At 36.3% G+C, this 19,809-nt stretch overlaps 2 protein-coding genes and 1 non-coding gene across 6 annotated transcripts; all 3 read right to left on the reverse strand.

Moving 5' to 3' along the window:
- Positions 1-309: 309 nt before the first annotated feature.
- On the reverse strand, positions 310-6,503 carry LOC111807805 (uncharacterized). Of its 3 annotated transcripts, none has more exons than XR_015423200.1 (6): positions 6,361-6,503; positions 5,164-5,441; positions 4,850-4,997; positions 4,394-4,499; positions 3,101-4,007; positions 310-667 (listed from the first exon to the last, which is right to left on the reverse strand). It is a non-coding gene; the product is annotated as an uncharacterized LOC111807805 (transcript). The 3 variants fall into 3 exon arrangements; XR_015423201.1 differs by having other exon boundaries at positions 3,025-4,007; XR_015423199.1 differs by having other exon boundaries at positions 310-4,007; positions 6,361-6,502.
- A 2,153-nt stretch (positions 6,504-8,656) lies between these two features.
- LOC111807716 (Homeodomain-like superfamily protein) lies at positions 8,657-11,601 on the reverse strand. The gene is made up of 3 exons (XM_023693558.2): positions 11,062-11,601; positions 9,646-9,854; positions 8,657-9,386 (listed from the first exon to the last, which is right to left on the reverse strand). Exons 1-3 carry the CDS (start codon positions 11,405-11,407, stop codon positions 8,868-8,870), a joined length of 1,074 nt encoding a protein of 357 aa, XP_023549326.2. The 5' UTR covers positions 11,408-11,601; the 3' UTR covers positions 8,657-8,867.
- A 2,557-nt stretch (positions 11,602-14,158) lies between these two features.
- Positions 14,159-19,506, reverse strand: LOC111806349 (NADP-dependent malic enzyme). Of its 2 annotated transcripts, XM_023691617.2 has the most exons (19): positions 19,304-19,505; positions 18,951-19,192; positions 18,751-18,871; positions 18,576-18,650; positions 18,099-18,250; positions 17,919-18,024; positions 17,782-17,847; positions 17,134-17,229; positions 16,987-17,058; positions 16,810-16,893; positions 16,633-16,731; positions 16,508-16,555; positions 15,971-16,024; positions 15,809-15,907; positions 15,653-15,742; positions 15,505-15,582; positions 15,346-15,420; positions 15,176-15,266; positions 14,159-14,524 (listed from the first exon to the last, which is right to left on the reverse strand). In XM_023691617.2, the coding sequence occupies exons 1-19, from the start codon at positions 19,331-19,333 to the stop codon at positions 14,307-14,309; spliced, it is 1,896 nt and encodes a 631-aa protein (XP_023547385.2). In that variant the 5' UTR covers positions 19,334-19,505; the 3' UTR covers positions 14,159-14,306. The 2 variants fall into 2 exon arrangements, with proteins under 2 accessions (XP_023547385.2, XP_023547383.2); XM_023691615.2 differs by having other exon boundaries at positions 15,653-15,907; positions 19,304-19,506.
- Between the last annotated feature and the right edge of the window lie 303 nt (positions 19,507-19,809).

A 19,809-nucleotide genomic window follows, 5' to 3' on the forward strand; every position in this document is an offset into this window, starting at 1 on the left:
TACATGTTATTGAACAAAGAAAAAATATTTAAAAATATATATGTATGTATAAAATAATTGAACGGTGTGTGGGCATACATACATGCAGGAACTGCGGGTACAAAATTCGGGACTCCTAAAAAGTAGACCTGCAATAAATTATTAACAGAAAAAAAAAATCTATTAACAAATTATCAAATAAGTGAGGTTTTCTTTTTCTTGAAAGAAACTATATCAAGCTTATTCAAATAATTTCATTACATAATAACAAACAAATCAAGCAGAGAATAGAGACTGGTACATCCAATTACTTCAACCTACCATCATGGATAAAACATTTATTATTTTCTCTTTGTAAATAAAATATATATTTTTTTCTCTAAAATTGGTACGGCTTCGATTTCCCAACCGAGCATTTATCAACCAAAAAAAATAATAAAATAATAAATGAAACAGAGATATTTAGAAGGATGGGAGGATTTAATGAGAAGTTAAGAGATGGTGAGTGGAGAATAACTAATATGGGTCGAGAAGCACGCATCACTATGAAGGGGAGAATCAATAAGTTGAGCAAAATGGTGAAATGATCCCTAAAGACAGAAGAAATCCCACCAATGATTGACATGAGAAGCTCAGTACGTTTGCAGGCAGTGGTCCTTGTCACGTCTTTTACTCTTCCATCTCTCACCTGTAATTTTAGACAGATGTAATGTTAAAAAGTGGGAAATGTCAAGTGTTCAGGGGAAGAGATTCCACCTTTACATTCCTCTGCCATAAATATACCAAGTGAGATAAGAAGTGCATGTACAGCAGAAAGATGTTTGTGCAGTGCCTCTCTCGAAGCTGAGCTACACACACAGCCCCTCTCTCTCTCTCTCTCTTTCTCATTCTCAAATGCTTGGTCACATCAAATGCTTTGTTAAAAGAGTTAACAGGAAAAAGCTAGCGATATGTGTGGGTGTGGTGGGTGAAGTGGGATCAGAATAAGGCTATGTGTTTACATATATATACTCATATTTTTTGTTTTTCCTTTTTTTTCGTGGCATAGATTGTGATTCTCTTTTTCCATCACTGTCCCTCCTATGTCGATAAGAATCCCACCCTGGACAGTAATCAATCTCTTACTTGTATTATCAATCTTTCCGGTTGTTCATTAGAGTATGACATAAATTTGTAACGACTAAAAGATTTATGTCATTCTTGTATAAAAGGAATAAGGAGAAATCGTAAAAATACTCCTGATAAAAGACACAACATAAGAGGAAAATAATAATTATATAATAAAAAAAGTAAAAGAGTCATAATACAAAGCTAACTACCTACAAAAATTACATAAAAGACTCCAGAGAGAAAAAGAATAATCAGTCCAATGAATAAGAACAAAAGAGAAGATGGTCACTGTTCTTAGTTACAATCACAAATGCCCAAAACACTCCATTAGACTAAAAAATAAGGCACACACTAGAGATCTACCCCTAGCTTATGAGGGAGGATGAAACAACACCACCTCCCTCCAAACAAGATCTCTTATCATATGCACTCCGAAAGCCTACAAAATACTGTCTCAAATCGAACTTGTAGACACTCCTACAGGACATGCCCTCTAGATTCTCTGAGGCGTATTACAAATGTTGCACTGCTAAGACCCCTGGAAAAATACAAGATGATCTCTAAATAAGATTGATGGTAAAGGAGAACAAGGAGGAGGCGAGACCCATACAAAAGATAAAATGAGACACAGGCAAACGGCTCAAGAGGATAAGGTCAATAAACAATCTTAACCCCAGGTAGAAACATAAATAAGCATCAATGAGACATCAAAAGACTGTCAATCAGACAGAAGGTGTCCAAGATGGAAAAATGGAAATTGTAGGAGAGGAAGGACCGCAAGGGTAGAAGCCACCAATGCAAAACTTCAAGGGGGAAAATTACGGAACATAAGACAATCAGGACTGCTCCCCTCCCAACAGTCTTCCCACAAGCAACCATTGAACCATCAACAAAAATAAGCCTGAAGAATCTAAGAGACGTTATGTAACCATGGATTTCGACCACTAATTTCACTTATAAGTTATAAACAGTAAACACCCAATGGCATACATATCAAATTCTTATCTCCTCTTTCTCTCAAATCTCCTTGTTTTTACTGGCTAATTCGGCAAGAATTTGAAAATTCTCAATCACCCAATCCAAAGGATTTATTGATTTCGAGAAAAGGTTGCGTTATAAAAGAGATAGAAAGGTAGGTTAGAACTTAGAAGAGACACCGCTATCGTTTTCTTTACATAAAATTATATTTTCCAAATAAAAGAGAAGAATGGTTTCAAGAGCAACATGAGATCAAATATTATCAATAATTCATAGCGATGATGTGTTCAAGCTCAACTATTCAATTTATGAAAACAAAAAACATTCATGTCTCTAAAACAGATTTCAAACTACACACAGAAACATATTATTCATACATTATTAGCCTTTTTCCGAAAAATTATAGCTATAAACGATTTCTTAAATACATTAACTCATTGAAATTTACTACATTTTTAATTTATTATAAACAGTAACTGAAAATACGATACTAAAAATTATTTTTGTAAACAAGTTCTTTAGACTAAAACAATTGATCAGTGGGGAAAAAAAATCAAAATATATCTTTCTACGAAAACACAAATTGAAGTCAAGTTCATAGTTGCAATTTTTGTCAGAAACCTTTTTTATTTAAATAAATAAATAAAATAACTCATGAAAAAAAATTGTAATAAAAAAAATAGAAGAACTAAGATATAATATCCTGAATAAAAATTAAAGATTCAAATCTTTATGCACATATTACTCATATTACTGAGCTAAAAAAGGGGGGAAAATATAGAAACATCTAGCTTACATCAATTACACGGCAATAAAGGAACCACTATAATTTTAAAATCTGGCTTTGATGCCATCGTCCTAATTCAAGAAAGCATAAACATTGCCACCTCAGAGAATTAGTTGCTTAATGGGCAGCTCAAGAGAACGGATATAACAAAAAAGAGAATACGTTAGTACCTTTCCTAATCGAGAATGTGTTCATTGAGAATAATCCAAACTTGTGCGTGTTGGTTGCAATCATATAGAGGCTTACCTTTAAGGTTGCTTTCTCAGTGAGCTTTACACAGATATTCCTCCTTTTGCAGCATCAATTCTGTTCATCCTCATAAGAATCCGTTCCTTGGAAATACGAAATTATTGAAAGCAGCATTCTCCACTATGGGTAGCTTTATCTCCATTCGCCAAAGTGTTATCCAAATAAGCCCATCCAAGTCCTCGTAGTAACCTAAAACAGAAAGAATCCCAGTACTACGCATTCATCTGAGTTGAGCCAAAGTTAGACAAAAAATTTAACACCCAATAACTTGAAACTATGTATGGCGTCACTTGTATACATATATTGATTACACACGTTCCATTGCATACATGTTCGGAATGATACTCTGTATTGTAAGAAGTTTGCTAATTGTTTCATGAAATCGGCAAATTCATTTTAGTTAGTGGGGTTTCTACGGTGAAGAGAACTTGGGTAAGGTAGATGCATAATTGCATGCAAAAATAGTATACAGGGTTGGAACTAGGTATATAGAAAAATACACGGCAAGCCTCTCTAACAAACTAGAACAGATAAGGTAAAGGATCTGCAGAGTTTGTACAATTATTTAACTACAGCTCAAGTGTATGTCCAGTTTATAGAAAAGATCACATACTTCTGCCCAGCCAACCTGTATGTCGATACTATGTTCACCGTTCAGGTTGGCGCTCCTTGATTTGGTGCTTTAGACAGAAACTGAGATGTTGTCACCACTCAAATGACTGAACACCTTGCGGATTTGATTTGCAGCATATTGTGCTGGATAAATTGCATCATGAGCTCCACCAAACGCCAACTTTCTGTGTTGCCTCCTCAGTATGCTGCAAGCCTCTTCATCACATCATCATTAGACAAGATATCCCATACTCCATCAGTAGCCAGAATCAAACACTCGTCTTCTTCAGTCCTTGACATAAATGTAACCTCAGCTCAGATATAATCCATGCTTTAAGAAACAAATTCAAAACTAGAACAGTATGTGGGTGGAAGTTGCAAAAATAAAACGGTGAGAAAAACTATGAGTATCAAGGATGATGAGCTTAGTGAGCAATGATTTTGTTAAGCAAAAACAGAACCTTGAACCAATTAGAACAGTAATAAAACATGAAAGCACAGGGCAACATAACATATTTATTCCCAGCTAGTTTAAATGCTCTTTTCCAGTGGCTTGAGACTTGGTGGATGATAAAAATTATTAACTTGACTGTTGAAAGTAAGTGTCAGGAAATAAATAGAACCAGATAACTAGTTATGACTAGATCAGATAATATGAAGCTATGGGTCAGAAGAAACCTATTGCCCTGGTCATAGTCATTACTCCTTCGACCCTAGGGAAGCCCACAAACAGAATCCTCACTCCTCCCTTAACCAGTCTATCATATTCTTCTGGCCTACTAATCTGCATCAGAAAGGGGAAAATACAAGAGTCTTAATATTAACTAAATATGTTGTGCAAATTTGTGCAGCCAACTGAGACATATGATTGGTCTTCACTTTATTTGAACATAAAGATTACAAAGCATAACTTAAACAAAGGCACAATTGCAATTGAGAAAATACTAATTTTGGAAGCATTAAGCGTTTGGCAACCATAATCTGCAACATGATACAAAATCAAGAACCTTCAAGGTTTAATAACTTCAAGTAAGATCAACAATGGGAACTTTAATGGAAAATAAACATAATCTGGTATAACCAGTTTATATACAATCTAATCTTTCCAATGCTTCAGATATTACTCTCACCTACCAATTTCAGAAATGGAGCAATAACTCAATAGGGTACCGAGCACGCCAAAGATAGAAATTATGTCGACAGAATTATACATAATAAGCATAAGCCCACTGAACCCCACAACAGCCTTCATCATCTAGTTCCAACTCCAACCTATCCATTCCTTTGAGGAGACAAATGAGAGAACTAAAAACTGATGATGAATAATTTATTGCATGTGGTGTACGTTTAATTGAAAATGTTATCTAATAATGAAGTCAAATTATAAATTGTGACCAAGTATAAAATTTCTGTAACATAAAGCGGGATGCACAGAATTCTAATTGAACCTTTTGGTCAACCGTCAAGGGGATGGCTCGACTCTGATGACAGAGCATGGAGTCACCACAGTTGGCAACAATAATCTGGCAAACTGACAGAAGAACAACCAAAGCTGTAGATCCAACCGAGTAGGGTGCTAGAGTCTTGTCCTTGAAAGCGTCATCAACCCTCTCAGAAGACTTTGTCAATGCAATTTTCCACCGTCCATTCTGACCACTGTCCGAGCCCCCTCTAACCCACTCTTCTGCTAATAATTCATGGAAGTTCTTGAACAATATGTCCTCACCTGAAATGACCATTAAAAAGATTGGTCATAAATTTAGTAGTTTCTACAATCATATGCCCTAACTCCATATCAAATATCTACTCCTACACTAGCTTTCTAATTGGAAACCCATTCCTAAACACATTGATAAAATATCATAATTTACACTTAGAAGTATCAAAGCGGGAATGGCCACAGGTTAGAACAACAATCTTTCATTAAAAACAGCTTGAATACACAAAAGTATAAGTATTTTAGTTCATATAAAAAAAAACCAAATCAAGGTGAGAACTATCTTTAAATGGGTTGGCAATGCCTTCTTAGTTCACGGTTAACAAATTCACATTCACAGGAAAGCCACTCAGTAATTAAGTAGAGAACCTGTGTAAGTCGTTTGTGATCAAACGCCTCAAAGACTCTTAATTGAATTGACTGATTGTAATAAATACAACGAAATGAGTTCCTTCTATAATCTAAAATTGAACCGAAACATAATGCTAGCATTATCTCAAGTGTGGTTGCAAAGCAAAGCAAACCAGGGGTCGTCAATGACGCTTCCACGAAACCTTTTTAACATGTCCTCAACTAAATCCTACATGCAACGACCTCCAACAACCGACGACAATGCATGAATTACTCTCTGCTACCGAACTCATAAAAAATGTCAGTGAAAATTACCATATAGCCTCGATTGAATGCTTCAGAGTTGCACTAACAACCTATCAAATCCATTTAACGATATTTACCTCCGGAAAGTTGTCGAAAACACTCACGCCTATAGATGAGCAAGAAGCGAAAAGAAAAGTTCACAACGATATTCGAAGAGGAAAACGGACGAACATCGAAAAGAAACAACGATCAAAGGAAGAGAAGTCAAAATTCTTCATTACAAAACGTTACTGGCGAAGAAAACGCAACCGATGAAAACAGAGAGAAATACCTCAGTGCGATGTGATCATACGCGCAAAATGCGAGGAGCTGAATGAAAACTGAACCATAGTACAGGTAGCGAAACAGGGCTCAAACTCGGAAGTACGTGCTTTCGCTCGCGCGCAATATTTAACAAGATGACCATTCTACCCTCTCCGTTCCTTTATCACGAGTGCACGACATGTCGCTATTCAACGAAAAATCGACGCGTCGACTAGAAAGTCGTAACTTCCATTACGTTGGATTAGACCTGGTCCAGACCAGGCATAGGCCCATTTGAAGATGGCCCAAATCAGATATTTTAGACCACTATTGGGCCGAATCATCTAGTTTTGGGCCTAATCATGACCCATTATTGTTCTTTTTTCCAAAATACCCTCACTGTTCCACCTTTCTACCTGAACATAATTTAATTGTTCGTGCTTAGAATGATACTCAATTGTTTATCCACTAAGTTATGGTCAAACTGATATCACAAAAAGTAACGAATTTGATTTTGGTCGACAACTATTTATTTTTATAATTAAGAATTTACCTGTTAAATTTATTTGGTTAACTTCTTAGAATAACGGTGAGATATGTTTAACGTAAACATAATTTGATTGTTTGTGCTTAAATGACTCTCAATGATTTATCCACCGTCATGCTCGAGTTGATATCTCATTTGGTCAACTTCTTAGAATAACGGTTAAACGTGCAACCCTGAACCTGATTCAATTGTTAGAAGAAAATAAATACAATTCAACACGATAGTTTTAAGATAAACACCCACAACTGAATTTAAACAATGCATCAAGTTATTATTAGAACAATGCATCAAGTTATTATTACTTGAAAACCTCGTGTCCATCAAACCAGCCAAAATAATGAACCACCTGAGAATCTTCCTCTCCATCTTTCCTGAGAATCATCCTCCTTTCATCTTTCCATCACACAGGAGATAGAAACTCTTCAATTGCAGTGTGAGATCTCACATCAGTTGGAATGGAACCAAACATTCCTTACAAAGGTGAGAAAACCTCTCCCTAACCTATAGGGATTTTAAAAACCTCGAGGAAAAACCCAAAATGGAAAGCCTATAGAAGACAATATCGACTAGTAATGGGCTTAGGCTGTTACAAATGATATCAGAACCAGACATCAGGTGGTGTGTCAGCAAGGATATTGGGCCTCCAATGGGGTGGAATGTGAAATCCCACCTTGGAAACCTATCGCTAATAGAGGGATTTTAAAACATTGAAGGAAGCTCTAAATCAAAATCCAGTTACATTTGGCCATGATTGAATATTGGAAGACAGATGGTCAAGGAACAGTCGCAATACACAATAGAAGAACAGCTTGATAAAGGAAGAAAATATTAAGAAGAAAACAAAAAACAAATCAACCAAATCAAAATTCTTAATTTAAAACACAAGTTAAGATGAAACAACAGGGGTAGAACTCCAAGGAATGCATGCAAGGCTCTTGGCGTTAAAGAGGAAAAAGGTAACAAACTTCCCACCCATACAATACAAATACGCAGTTCTTCATCACGCTCAGCTGTAAGCTCAGCTGTAAAGGAGCTAACTATTGGAGGTATGATACTAAAAGTTAAATCCAGAAAAGAAGTGAAACCGAAAGAACTGGACGGTTTATATTTCAGCACTTGAATAATTCTCGACTTTTGCTATAAAAAAAAAAACAGTAGAATTGTTCTTCCTTGCCATATTTACACTATTCAGACACAAAAACCACAAAAACAACAGTGGGGTCCGCATTCCTACAAAAACCAAATTCTCTTATTCCAGTGTTCCTGACTTTCAATGATCATGCTCTAAATTGAAAAAACCAGACATATTCAATCTAAACTCAATGTGCATTCAAGTCCATGTGTTCATATATGGAGCAGTGTGTGAACAAAAACAATTAATCCAAAATTGATTTCATAGAGATAAACGCACTAACCTCATTTCTGGCTATTGAAGATGGCTGAAGCAGGGCTGAAGCAAGCGTTCCCATCTTCATTTCTGGCTATTGAAGATGGCTGAAGCAAGCGTTCCCATCTTCATTTCTGGCTATTGAAGATGGCTGAAGCAAGCGTTCCCATCTTCATTTCTGGCTATTGAAGATGGCTGAAGCAAGCGTTCCCATCTTCATTTCTGGCTATTGAAGATGGCTGAAGCAAGCGTTCCCATCTTTGGGGCTGTAGCACTGAACCTGCTAGACAACCCAAAGAAAGAAATGCAAAAGTGGAATTACCAAACAATTCCTTGGTTAGAAAGGATCGATACCTAAAAAGGGTACAAAGAGTTATCAATAAAATCAAGTTAGGATCGGCTAATTAACATATTTATTACATATCTATTTGTTTACAGTTACAAAGAATAGATATACTTAAAGAACTTTCTCTAGCCTACTTGATATCAATAAAAACACCCACACTACGGAGTTTCTAAGAAAAAAACTAATTTAAGGGTGTCATTTTACAAGAAAAGCTCGTGATGCATGAAGAATTCTCCCTCCTTCATTTCAAAGAGCTTAGATTGTATCATTGTCGTCCTTGTTTAAGTTTGAACGACTAACTGGAGTTTTTGGATGGAAAGCTGACTGTCTTGAGCCCTCGCCTGTCAATCTTAAGGACAGGGGCGAATGCTCTCTATGTTCTCCTTCGTGCTCTCGTAGAGTGAGTTGAGATAAGCCAACTAGTTCATCAACATTGACAGGTTCCTTCGGCACGACTGGAATTGGCCTTAGGACCTCATGATGACACATTTCTACACCCTTTTCTTCCTCCATTGGGAATGTACTTGGTGCCCAAATACAGAAAGGTACAGGCATATAAGCCGGGATGAATCCTGGTACCATAGGTGGGAAACCAGCAACTTCCATCTTAGTTGCATCGAGTTCGTTTCCATTTTCTTCAACTGTAGTTTCCATCATATGGAACTCTGAATTAAGTGAGAGATTTAGTGAAGGTTGGGAACTTGAATTCTCTGTTTCTTTTGCCTGAGAAGCATGTAAAACTTCATCTTCTGGCATAGGCAGCGGATCAGATGCCTGAGAGACAATGATACGAAGAAACTCAAAACCTTATGAAGAAAAAAATGTGCCATGGTAGTAGATACGCCTGTTTAGATCCAGTATCCAGATGCATTATGAATAGGGACACCAATCTTTCAATTACAATATACAAGACAATGACACTGACCATAGAAACGTGACAAGAAAAAACTCAACAGACACTAATATGCAAACTCAACAGAGAAGTACGGGGATCGCCAATAATAAACTAGCAATGTAAGAGTTCAAGACTAACCATCTCCGGAACCATGTCAAAAAGGCTCGACCTTCGCTTTCTTCTTGTTGAATTACTCTGCCGAATGAAATACTTTTGGGCATGGCTTGCCACCTGAGTTGGAGTCCTCGTAATAACAAAATTACGAGAAATTCCACGCCAGTCTCCTTTCCCCAATTTCTGCAGACCAACTAAGAATAATCGATGCTCCTCCTCGGTCCATGGAACACCTAAAAACATTTAAGGCATCAAACAACAGTAATATGATACCTGATCCAATTATTAGAACTCCAATGCATTAAGAGAATATGCTACTGTTTGATCACTGTTGTCGAACTCCATAGTCATATTGAACAATAAACGCCCAATCTCGGTTGATCCCAGAATTGTAGACTAAACAAGAAAAACACATCTGAGATTCCAGTATTGTCCGAGTTCAACAAATGCAATGGGGGTTAAAAGTTCACAATAAAAGTGAAAACAGAGACTTTTACCAATCAAACGACACAAATAATTACACAAATAATTATTTCCAAAGCGATTAGAAATGAAACTAGGAAATGTAGCATCCAACGCAATACTTACCGCATCAAGAAACCTAATGGAGTTCCCGTCCCCGCCGACCTCCTCTTAGGCCTATTAACTTAAAATGCAATTATTATCAAATGTCGAGCCAGTAAAGGCCCTCTTCCTCTCTTCAACCTTCCATGGCATTCATTACAGTAGCCACTGGAGCTAGAATGTAAATTGTGTCTAACCATTGAGAGAAAAGAAATAAGGCTCATATGAAAAGGCCAGCAGGTCATTGCTTCACAAGGCATACTTAGAAAACACTGATTCATAATCTTTCATCGAATTGAGAATCTCAATTGTTATAAAACACTAAATTCTCATTCCTGGAGTATAACAAACGACCGGAATTTCATTATCGATTACCAGATCAAGAGAATTATCTTGACCATTGTTTTTACTTGTCTCCTTTAACCTCAGATAGGTTTGCTTCTTTAAGTAAAGAACTTGGTATCACTGATTTTCAAACTACTACGGTGTTGCGTCTGTTGGGTCCTCCGTCATTGGTTTTCAATGAAATTCTTCTGATGTATCAGAATTCGTAACAAAACTGGAAAGAATGACGGAACCGATCAAAAGAAAAAAAGCAAGAAATAGCCAAGGAAAATCCGAAAAGGAACATGTGAAACTGATGAATACAAGAAAATCACCCAAGCGCGAAGCATTTATCAGAGAACAGACATGAAATCCGTCACAAATATACGGCGCAAGCGATTGTGAAACAAATCAATTAAACTCTAGAACACAGACATCACCATAATTGCCTTAACCAAATCACGAAGGAAATCAGGTCCGAAATCCTCTCAGAAACAAACGTTTCAGGACCAAAACATTAACGTTACGATTCTGAAACTGTTCATCGGTTACCTTTCTTCCTTTCACCCCGACGATTAGCGGAGCAGGATGCATGTGTAGGATCATCGGACAAAAAGCCATCGGTATCATGAACAGGATCAGAGTTAGGGGAGTCAGGATTGGGCGAGGCAGCAGCGGAAGAAGAACTATGGTAATGTACAGAGAGGTTACCCATGCTAGCGCTTTTCTTGATGAAACACCCATCCGTAAGCCTAACCCCAAATAGCTTAACACCACCACTGCCGCCGCCGCCGCCGCCGCCGCATGCAAGGGCAGCACTGCCAGTTCTGCCGCCGCGGGAGGGGCAGGTTCGGGAGTTATGGCCATTGTTGCTGCAGTGAGAGCAACGCCGAGTCATTGCGATCCGTGACCCGGCGAGTCAGGCCAGTAGAGCACAAAATGAAGAAAAAAAAAAAATTGTGGAATTGAAGATCGTGAGAAGTGAAGATTAAATAAGATAGAGGTTTGCTGAAGAAAAAGAGGATTTTTAGGGGAAAATCAAAGCTCCGATTAGCCAAACGCGGGTGTTCGTTGGTAAGACTATGACCATTTTATCCAATAACGTATTTTTCTGACCTCTCCCTCCTTATTCTTATTATTATTATTACTTAATTTCAATCTCAACCATTTATTTCTACTTTATTTTATTCTCTTTCCTTTTTTAACTTTTAAAAAATATGTTTTAATGTTTTTGTTTTAAAATATGACAATAATATACTCTTCTTATCTTTTCTATTATATATGAATGAACTGAGATCATATCTGAATGAAAGAGATCTCTATCTAAAATAATTGAAAATTGTTATCTATACTAACTAATTGTACTCTCTTTTTTCGATGGTTTCTAAAATAAAATGTGTTTTGCTTAAATTAATTTTATATTGAGCGATCTTCTGAAAATTTTTAAACAAGAACAATATTGGAAGAAGAGTAAGTAACGTTATCCATATAGTAAAACGAGGGTCTCGAACCCAATTTATTAATATTAGACAAAATAAATAACGACTAGAGATGAAAATTAATAATCGTTTAATTTGGTTTTAATTCATTTATACTCTATATAATTTAAAGTTAATATTATTATCGTCGTTATTTGGGATAATTTAAAATATTATTCATACGAAACTTTTAGCTTATCCATTTGATATCTTAACCGGAAAATAATATTCTCTCACTTACCTAATTAATAAGTATCTTTTTCTAATCCTCTTTTATCTATTTCTTTTTTATTCGTTCAACAAAGTTGTTAGAATGGATATAAAAGGTAGGTTGAAATTCATTTTTCATTAATTAATTTATTTAACTATTAATTAATCGCTGGTTAATTTTAAAATCTACTTAGAGATTATTCTATGAAAAATAAATCTCTAATTTAGTTTAGGACGTGTTTTATATATTTAATTTTTTTTTTTTTTTTTTTTGTTTAAACAATTGTTGAAAAAAACATATATTTAACGTTACAAAAGCGAAGAATCTTAATTTTTTTTATTGAATTTTTGTAATTTTTTTTATGGAGTTATTTAATGATAATTATTTATATTTACTAAATTTAATTTGGTGAAAACTTAATTTTCATTTGGGACTAGCTGGAAAATAGCATTACAATCCGACTTTATTTATAAAAAGATCAAGAATATTTAATATAATATGTTTGATAAATGTTTTATATTTAAATTTTATGATTTTTAGTTATTAATTTAAAATTTTAGAAATTGAGATAAACATAACAACAAAATATAATATTAAATAACAATTAATTTTAAAATATCACTCTCCTATTAAATATTGGATGTAGGATACTTTTCAGTAATTTAATGCATTAAATTGGAATTATACAAGTGAAATTTTTTAAAAAAGTTATGAAATTTAGAAATTTTCAGTATGAATGATTTTTTTTTTTTCAATTTAGTTTAGGTTGATTTAAAAAAAAAAAAAACAAAAAATTATTCAATTACATATCAACCTAAAAATAGGGTTACAATTGAAACTAATGATTGAGGTAGATTATTATTATTATTTTTACCATTTGTTTCGGTTAAATTTGTTTGAAAATTAAATTTTTTTTGAAAATAGGATTATAATTCAAATTAATCGAACTCCAATTTTAAAAAGAATATTTAAATAATATATTGAAATTTTATAAAATTTTAGTTATTAATGTTGGTTCATAACTCAATAAATTCAAAATTTTAAATTGTTAAAAAGATTTTTTCAATCTGAACGCACATGGTAAATAGTTAATCTTTTTTTTATTATTGTGTTTTATTTATTATTATTAAAAAAAAGTTTTGTGTTTTATTTATTATTATTATTATTAAAAAAAAAGAAGGATAAGAGTAGGCAGAAGGGTGAAAAAAAAAAAAAGAATATTATCGACAGGTAAACTGGTACGGACACGTGAAAAGCGGGACATGAACTCATGAGTTTCCAATTGGTTGCCACGAAACGAACCCGCCTTTTTTATATTTTACCACGAACAAGGAATAAATAAATACTTTTTTTTAATTAATTAATAAAAAAATAAAAAATCTGGTGGTGTAATTTACAAGAAGCTAGGGTGTGTACGCAGTCTATTGCTGGTCAACGCTTGACCGTCGTTTCTTTTCTCTCTTTTTCCCAGAAGTTTCTTCCACTTCCATTACACATATTTTCAATGATTTTTATTAATAAAAAAACTATTAACTTAGGGACAAAACGGTCAAATCTTGGTGTGAACCTAAATTTGCGCGATTAATTGCATGCGTCTTATTTTTAATTTAAAACCACACATTTATAATTATTTTAATCTATATATTTCAATTTTAATTTGCTTGGCTACACAAATTTTGTAATTTGGAAAGATATTTTAATTTAATCTATCCATTAGCAAAATATTTATTTTATATATTTCAAATTTAATCATAAATTTTGTAATTTGGAAAGATTTTATTAACCTGGGTTGAGGTATTTTGAAGTTTAAATAGTAAAATTAATCCTTGATTATAGGCTAATATCTTTTATGGTTAAGAGTATTTACATTACGGTTTAGTTATCATATTTGACCCTTGATTATAAAGACTAATCTGGTGCGTCAATTTATTGTTATTTTCATTTATTTTGACTAATGAAATAGTGAAAGAATTAAAGGCCTTTATTGGGTAAGATGTATGAACTTTTACAGAACTATATGTATAATGCTTCTCATCCCATCAAAACTTACAGGACTGACAAATGATCGACAAAAAAAGGGAGGCAAAACTGGGGAAACCTTGGCAGCTTCACCGATAGTTTGGGTAAGAAGGAGTGTACATACAGCTCTCGGCATGCTTCACCAAGTCCTTTGGTTGAGGAAGGCGACCGGCCAAACCAAGTTCATAAGCCTTTGCAGCTACTTTTGCTGCAATATTTGCTGAAATCTTTCTGATGTTGGTAAATGGAGGGAATATGAGTCCCTTGTCCAAGTTCTCTTGTGTAACCTGTGCAGCAAGAGCTTCCGCTGTTCCAACAAAACAATGAAGTTAAAGAACAGATTGAGCATCATCTTTGAAAGAGACCAGAGGTTACGCAATATCAGAACAGGTTACCACTTTGTATGGATGGTATCATAATTGGTAAGTTAAGTCTATTGATCATTTTGGATTGTGTATCTATGAGATCCCATATCGGTTGGGGAGGAGAACGAAACATTCTTTATGAAGGTGTGGGTACCTCTCCCAAGCCGACAAGTTTCAAAAACGTTGAAGAGAAACTCGGAAAAAAAAGTCCAAAGAGGACAATATCGACTAGCGGTGGACTTGGACCGTTATAAATGGTATCATAGCCATACACCGGGCAATATGCCAGCGAGGAGGCAAAGCCCCAAAGGGGGTGGACATGAGGCGGTGTGCCAACAAGGACGCTGGGTAGATTGGGGGGTTCCACATCGATGGGAGAAGGGAACATGTGCCAACAAAGACACTGGGCCTTGAAGCCCACATCACTTGGGGAGAAGAACGAAATTTTTTTATAAGGGTCTGGAAACCTTTTCCTAACAAACACGTTTTAAAAATCTTGAGGGAAAACTCGAGAGAAAGCCCAAAAAAGACAACATCAGCTATACACTATCAAATTCAAATTCATGAGCTCATCAAGTCACTTTTGCACTTACAGGCTGCTAGGAGCATGTCATCACGAACACGGATGGTACCGGACATGATCAATCCAAGACCAAAGCCAGGAAAAATATAAGCATTATTTGCCTGAATAACAAAGGAAAGCAGTAATAACGTGAGAGACCTTGCACATCACCATGAAAGGGTCAAATGAATATATAAAGACCTGTCCAGGTACAAAGACATTTCCGTTGTATTCAACAGGGTCAAATGGACTGCCGCTAGCAAAAATAGCACGGCCCTGCAAGAGGAGAAGGAACCATATAAAATGAAGTTACCATCGACAAGACGACAACTAGGACGTAGAATTGTGTGTATGTAGTACCTCAGTCCATGTATACGCCTCTTCAGCAGTGCATTCAGACTGAGAAGTGGGGTTTGAAAGAGCAAGAATAATTGGTTTCTGCAACCCACAACAAGGTTATGGTCAATATACTCTCTTATGAATCTGGTTGGTTTTGCAAATAAAACACCTTGTTAATGGCGGCCATCGCCTCCACGACGTCTTTAGTGAATGTCCTTCCCACGCCTGATGTCCCAATCAACACTGTTGGTTTGATATCCTGAAAAGAAATGGGAACTTTCATTGGTTTGTGCAAAAATTTGAATGGAGATGGTAAGAAAGAGACCTTCACAGCATCAACAAGATCTTGAATTGGTTGGTGCTCGTGTGCCCAAGGTTTCTTGAAGTGTTGGAGTGATTCCTTGCGAGAACTAACAATGAGACCCTGGAAACAAGAAGATTAGCACTAGCAAAAGGAGGAACTTCCTTTCATTTTCTTTTGAACTACCTTCGAATCGACAAGCCATATTTTCTTGCGAGCATCTTCCAAAGGGGTATTCATCTACAAAATGAATTTGAGTTAGTTTTGTTCATGTGATAACCTTTAGTGGTTCTGACAACAAATTCTTGGTAACAGTCCAAGCCTACTACTAGTAAATATTGTCCACTTTGGCCCGTTACGTATCATCGTTAACCTCACGGTTCTAAATGCGTTACTAGGGAGAGGTTTCCACACCCTCATAAGGAATGTTTCGTTCCCCTCTCCAACCGATGTAGAATATCACAATTCACTCCCCTTGGAAGGCAACATCCTCGCTGGCACACCATTTGGTGTCTGGTTCTGATACCATTTGTAGCAGTCCAAACCCACTGCTAGCAGATATTGTCCTCTTTAGATTTTTCCTTCCGGACTTATCCTCAAGGTTTATAAAATGCGTAGGTAGGGAGAGGTTTCCACACCGTTATAAGGAATATTTTGTTCCCCTTTTCGACTAACGTGGGATCTCACAAGAATTCAGCATTTTCAGCATTATATGGCCATTACCTTTTTGAACATCTCTAAAGCAATGAGTTCTGCAATCCCTGTGCCAGCCTACAAGCAACAAACACGGGAAGTCAATCGAGATACTTTACTATTAAGAGAGTTCGATACGGCTTTAGATACACAACCTCTCCAGCGCCAAGAAATAGGAATTTATGGTCAGCCAATGTTCCACCAACTAGCTTCAGAGCTGCAATAAGCCCTGCAAGGACCACGGATGCTGTCCCCTGTTGAGTAATAGTTTATACATTAGAATGCCAGTTCTGAAACGTAAACTAAAACACTGGGAATCACTTAATAATAACCTGAATATCATCGTTAAAAACAAGGTGAGTCTTGCCATATTTTTCTAACAGATCGAAGGCATTGTGGTTAGCGAAATCTTCAAACTGGCAATATGGTAAGCCAATATCAGAGGCAGAGAACCAAAAGTCCAAGTAGAAGAAGACTTGGTTTAGATTGTTGTCTCACTACAACTGTACCTGAATGAGAATTTTCTCTCCATAATTCTGTTTGACTGCAGCCATGAATTCGTGGACAAGCTCCTTGTATTCCTAAAGCAAGAAAAACAAAGGTGAAAACTTCACTATTATCACAAACCATAGGCTGGTTAACCAAATACTACAAACCTGACCAGTAGCCCTCTTTTGCCTGAGCCCAATGTAGAACTCATCATTCAACAGCTTGTCATTGTTCGTCCCGACGTCGATCGTCACAGGCAAGCACTGAAACAATATAACTTTGTGATAAGATAACAATTTTATTATTCCCAGTAAGAAAGTCAAAACATGTCTTGCGCATTCATCTATACAGCTTTCTGAATTCAGAGCTTTTGTGATAGAATTAAAGACATGGGGCAGTGTGCCGGCGAGAACACTGGACCCCAAGGGAGGTGGATTGTGAGATCCTACATCGGTTGAAAAGGGGAATATCGAGGACGCTGGCCCCCAAAGGGGTGGATTGTGAGATCTCACGTCGGTTGGAGAGGGGAACAACAAGGATGTTGGCCCCCAAAAGGGGTGGATTGTGAGATCTCACATCAGTTGGAGAGGGGAATAATGGGAATGCTGGGCTTCCAAATGGGGTGGATTGTGAGATTCCACATCAATTAGAGAGGGAAACGAACCATTCCTTATAAAGGTGTGAAACTTTCTCCCTAATAGACGCATTTTAAAATCTTGAGGGGAAGCTCGATAGGAAAAGTCCAAAGAAGCATTGGGTTTAAGTTGTTACCTACGTAGTTCCACGGACAAAGGAATAAGATAGAAAATACTCACTGCAGAAGGACGAACACCGCCAAGAGCACTATAGAGCGAAAGCTTTCCAACTGGAATCCCCATGCCCTGAAGTATTCCATCAAATTTAAGAACTTAAATAGCAAAAAGGCAACAGTAATCATAATCCACAGCTATACCTGGCAGCCAAGATCACCCAATCCAAGGATCCGTTCACCATCAGTAACAACAATGACTTGAATACCCATCTCAGGCCAGTTTCGTAAAACCTCTAAGATCTTCCCTCTGCACAGAAACTTATTAGTCTAAGTGTAACAGTGACTAACATAAGAACAGTGAAAGGCTACGCTTAACCATACTTCTCCCTCAAACTAATATAAAGACCCTGTGGCCGCCTGAAGATGCTTCCATATTTCTGGCATGCTTCTCCTACAGTTGGAGTATAAACCACCGGAAGCAACTCCTCAACATGCTCAATCAGAAGCTTATAGAACAACTTTTCATTGCTTTCCTGAACAAAGTAAACATAATTGATCAACTCAAATAATTGATCGTCGTTCTTAAGAACTGTTAAGAGAAGAGCCCCACATCGGCTAATTAAGGGAATGATCATGAGTTTATAAGTAAGGAATACATCTCTATTGGTATGAAACCTTTTGGGAAAACCAAAAATAAAATCATGAAAGTTTATGCTCAAAGTGAACAGTATCATACATTACAGAGAGTCATGATTTCTAACGATCAAGTAAAAACTTACTATTCCATCTAAATCTATTTATCAAAAATCATTAATGACAAGATATCTAAGGCTATCGTGAAAAAGGGGTCATTGCTACCTGAAGATCCATCATGGCCATGTATTTCTGCAGAGGAACTTGATACTGCCGTATCCTGTACAACAACTTTTTCACCTGACATTTGAGAGCCAAATAATTACTAATATTTGTATACCAAAAAGCTCGGCGTCCCAAAATTGGACTCAGAAAAATGATTGGAGATCACATAGATAACCTGAAGATCTTGAGAAATGACAGTAGGAGGCAAAAGACCACGCAAGTAGTGAGTATCTCTTTCTTTATCCGTGAAGGCTAAACCCTTATTGTGATGTGGATTTCGCAGTAAAGTATATCCACTAGAGAATATATGAACAATTATGATCATGATTGAAGAAAGTAATGAAGATTCAAGAATTGAATATGATTTTCCCTCACCTAGCAACAGAGACGGTCCAGGGAGTGACCCCCTGATCCTCCATGGGCATGACCTCGCCGTAGAAGTCAAGAACCCCATCGTTAACAGCGGAAACAGGGTCCAACTCAAGAACCGAATCCTTCAATGAGCTCTCCATCAAAACCCTGTCGTTTCTTTCTGATCTCACAGAAGAAAGCTTCAACGATTCCGAGTGCCGTTTCAGAGATAAAGGACTACAAGAACTGGAAATGGGCGTCTTATTCTGTTCAAACAAAATCCACAAGATTTGCAAAGAAATGGAAGAAACCAGTGGATTAGAAAGAAAACATTCCAAAGAAAAGTCAGGTGGGGAATGAGTAGAATGTGTTGATACCAGAAAAACGCATCGATTCAACGAAGCCATGGCGAAAAGCTCGTGGAGGACTGAGAATCTTTTGGGGGGAAAAACAAGTGGGTGCGAGAGAAACTGGGAGAAACCAATGAGAGAGTCTCAAGGAAGCGAGACGAAGGAGGGCGGGAAGCGTTTCTTATGGGTTGCAGAAAAATGTGCGCAATCCATGCACCCAATATGTGACGCTTACAATTACTTATACAACTGTGATGATTTGAGTATTTTTTTAAAAGTTCTTATTATAGTTTCGAATTTTATATAAATGTGATCGTCTTAATGGTCACGATCATTATAAGATTTACGATGATTAGAGTAATTTACAATGTTTTTTGTAAATTTGGAAGCGATTCATATGTTCGTGATTGTAACGAATTTGTCGTTTTTTTGACCATTTAAAAACGAGAATCAATATCTTTGTTAACGTTTAAAATGTCAAATTTTGGATTTAAAAAAAAGAATAGATTCTATTAATTGAAGATAAATATTCG

This window comes from Cucurbita pepo, chromosome 12 (genome assembly GCF_057944985.1).
Source record: "Cucurbita pepo subsp. pepo isolate OVF chromosome 12, ASM5794498v1, whole genome shotgun sequence".
NCBI lineage: Eukaryota > Viridiplantae > Streptophyta > Magnoliopsida > Cucurbitales > Cucurbitaceae > Cucurbita > Cucurbita pepo.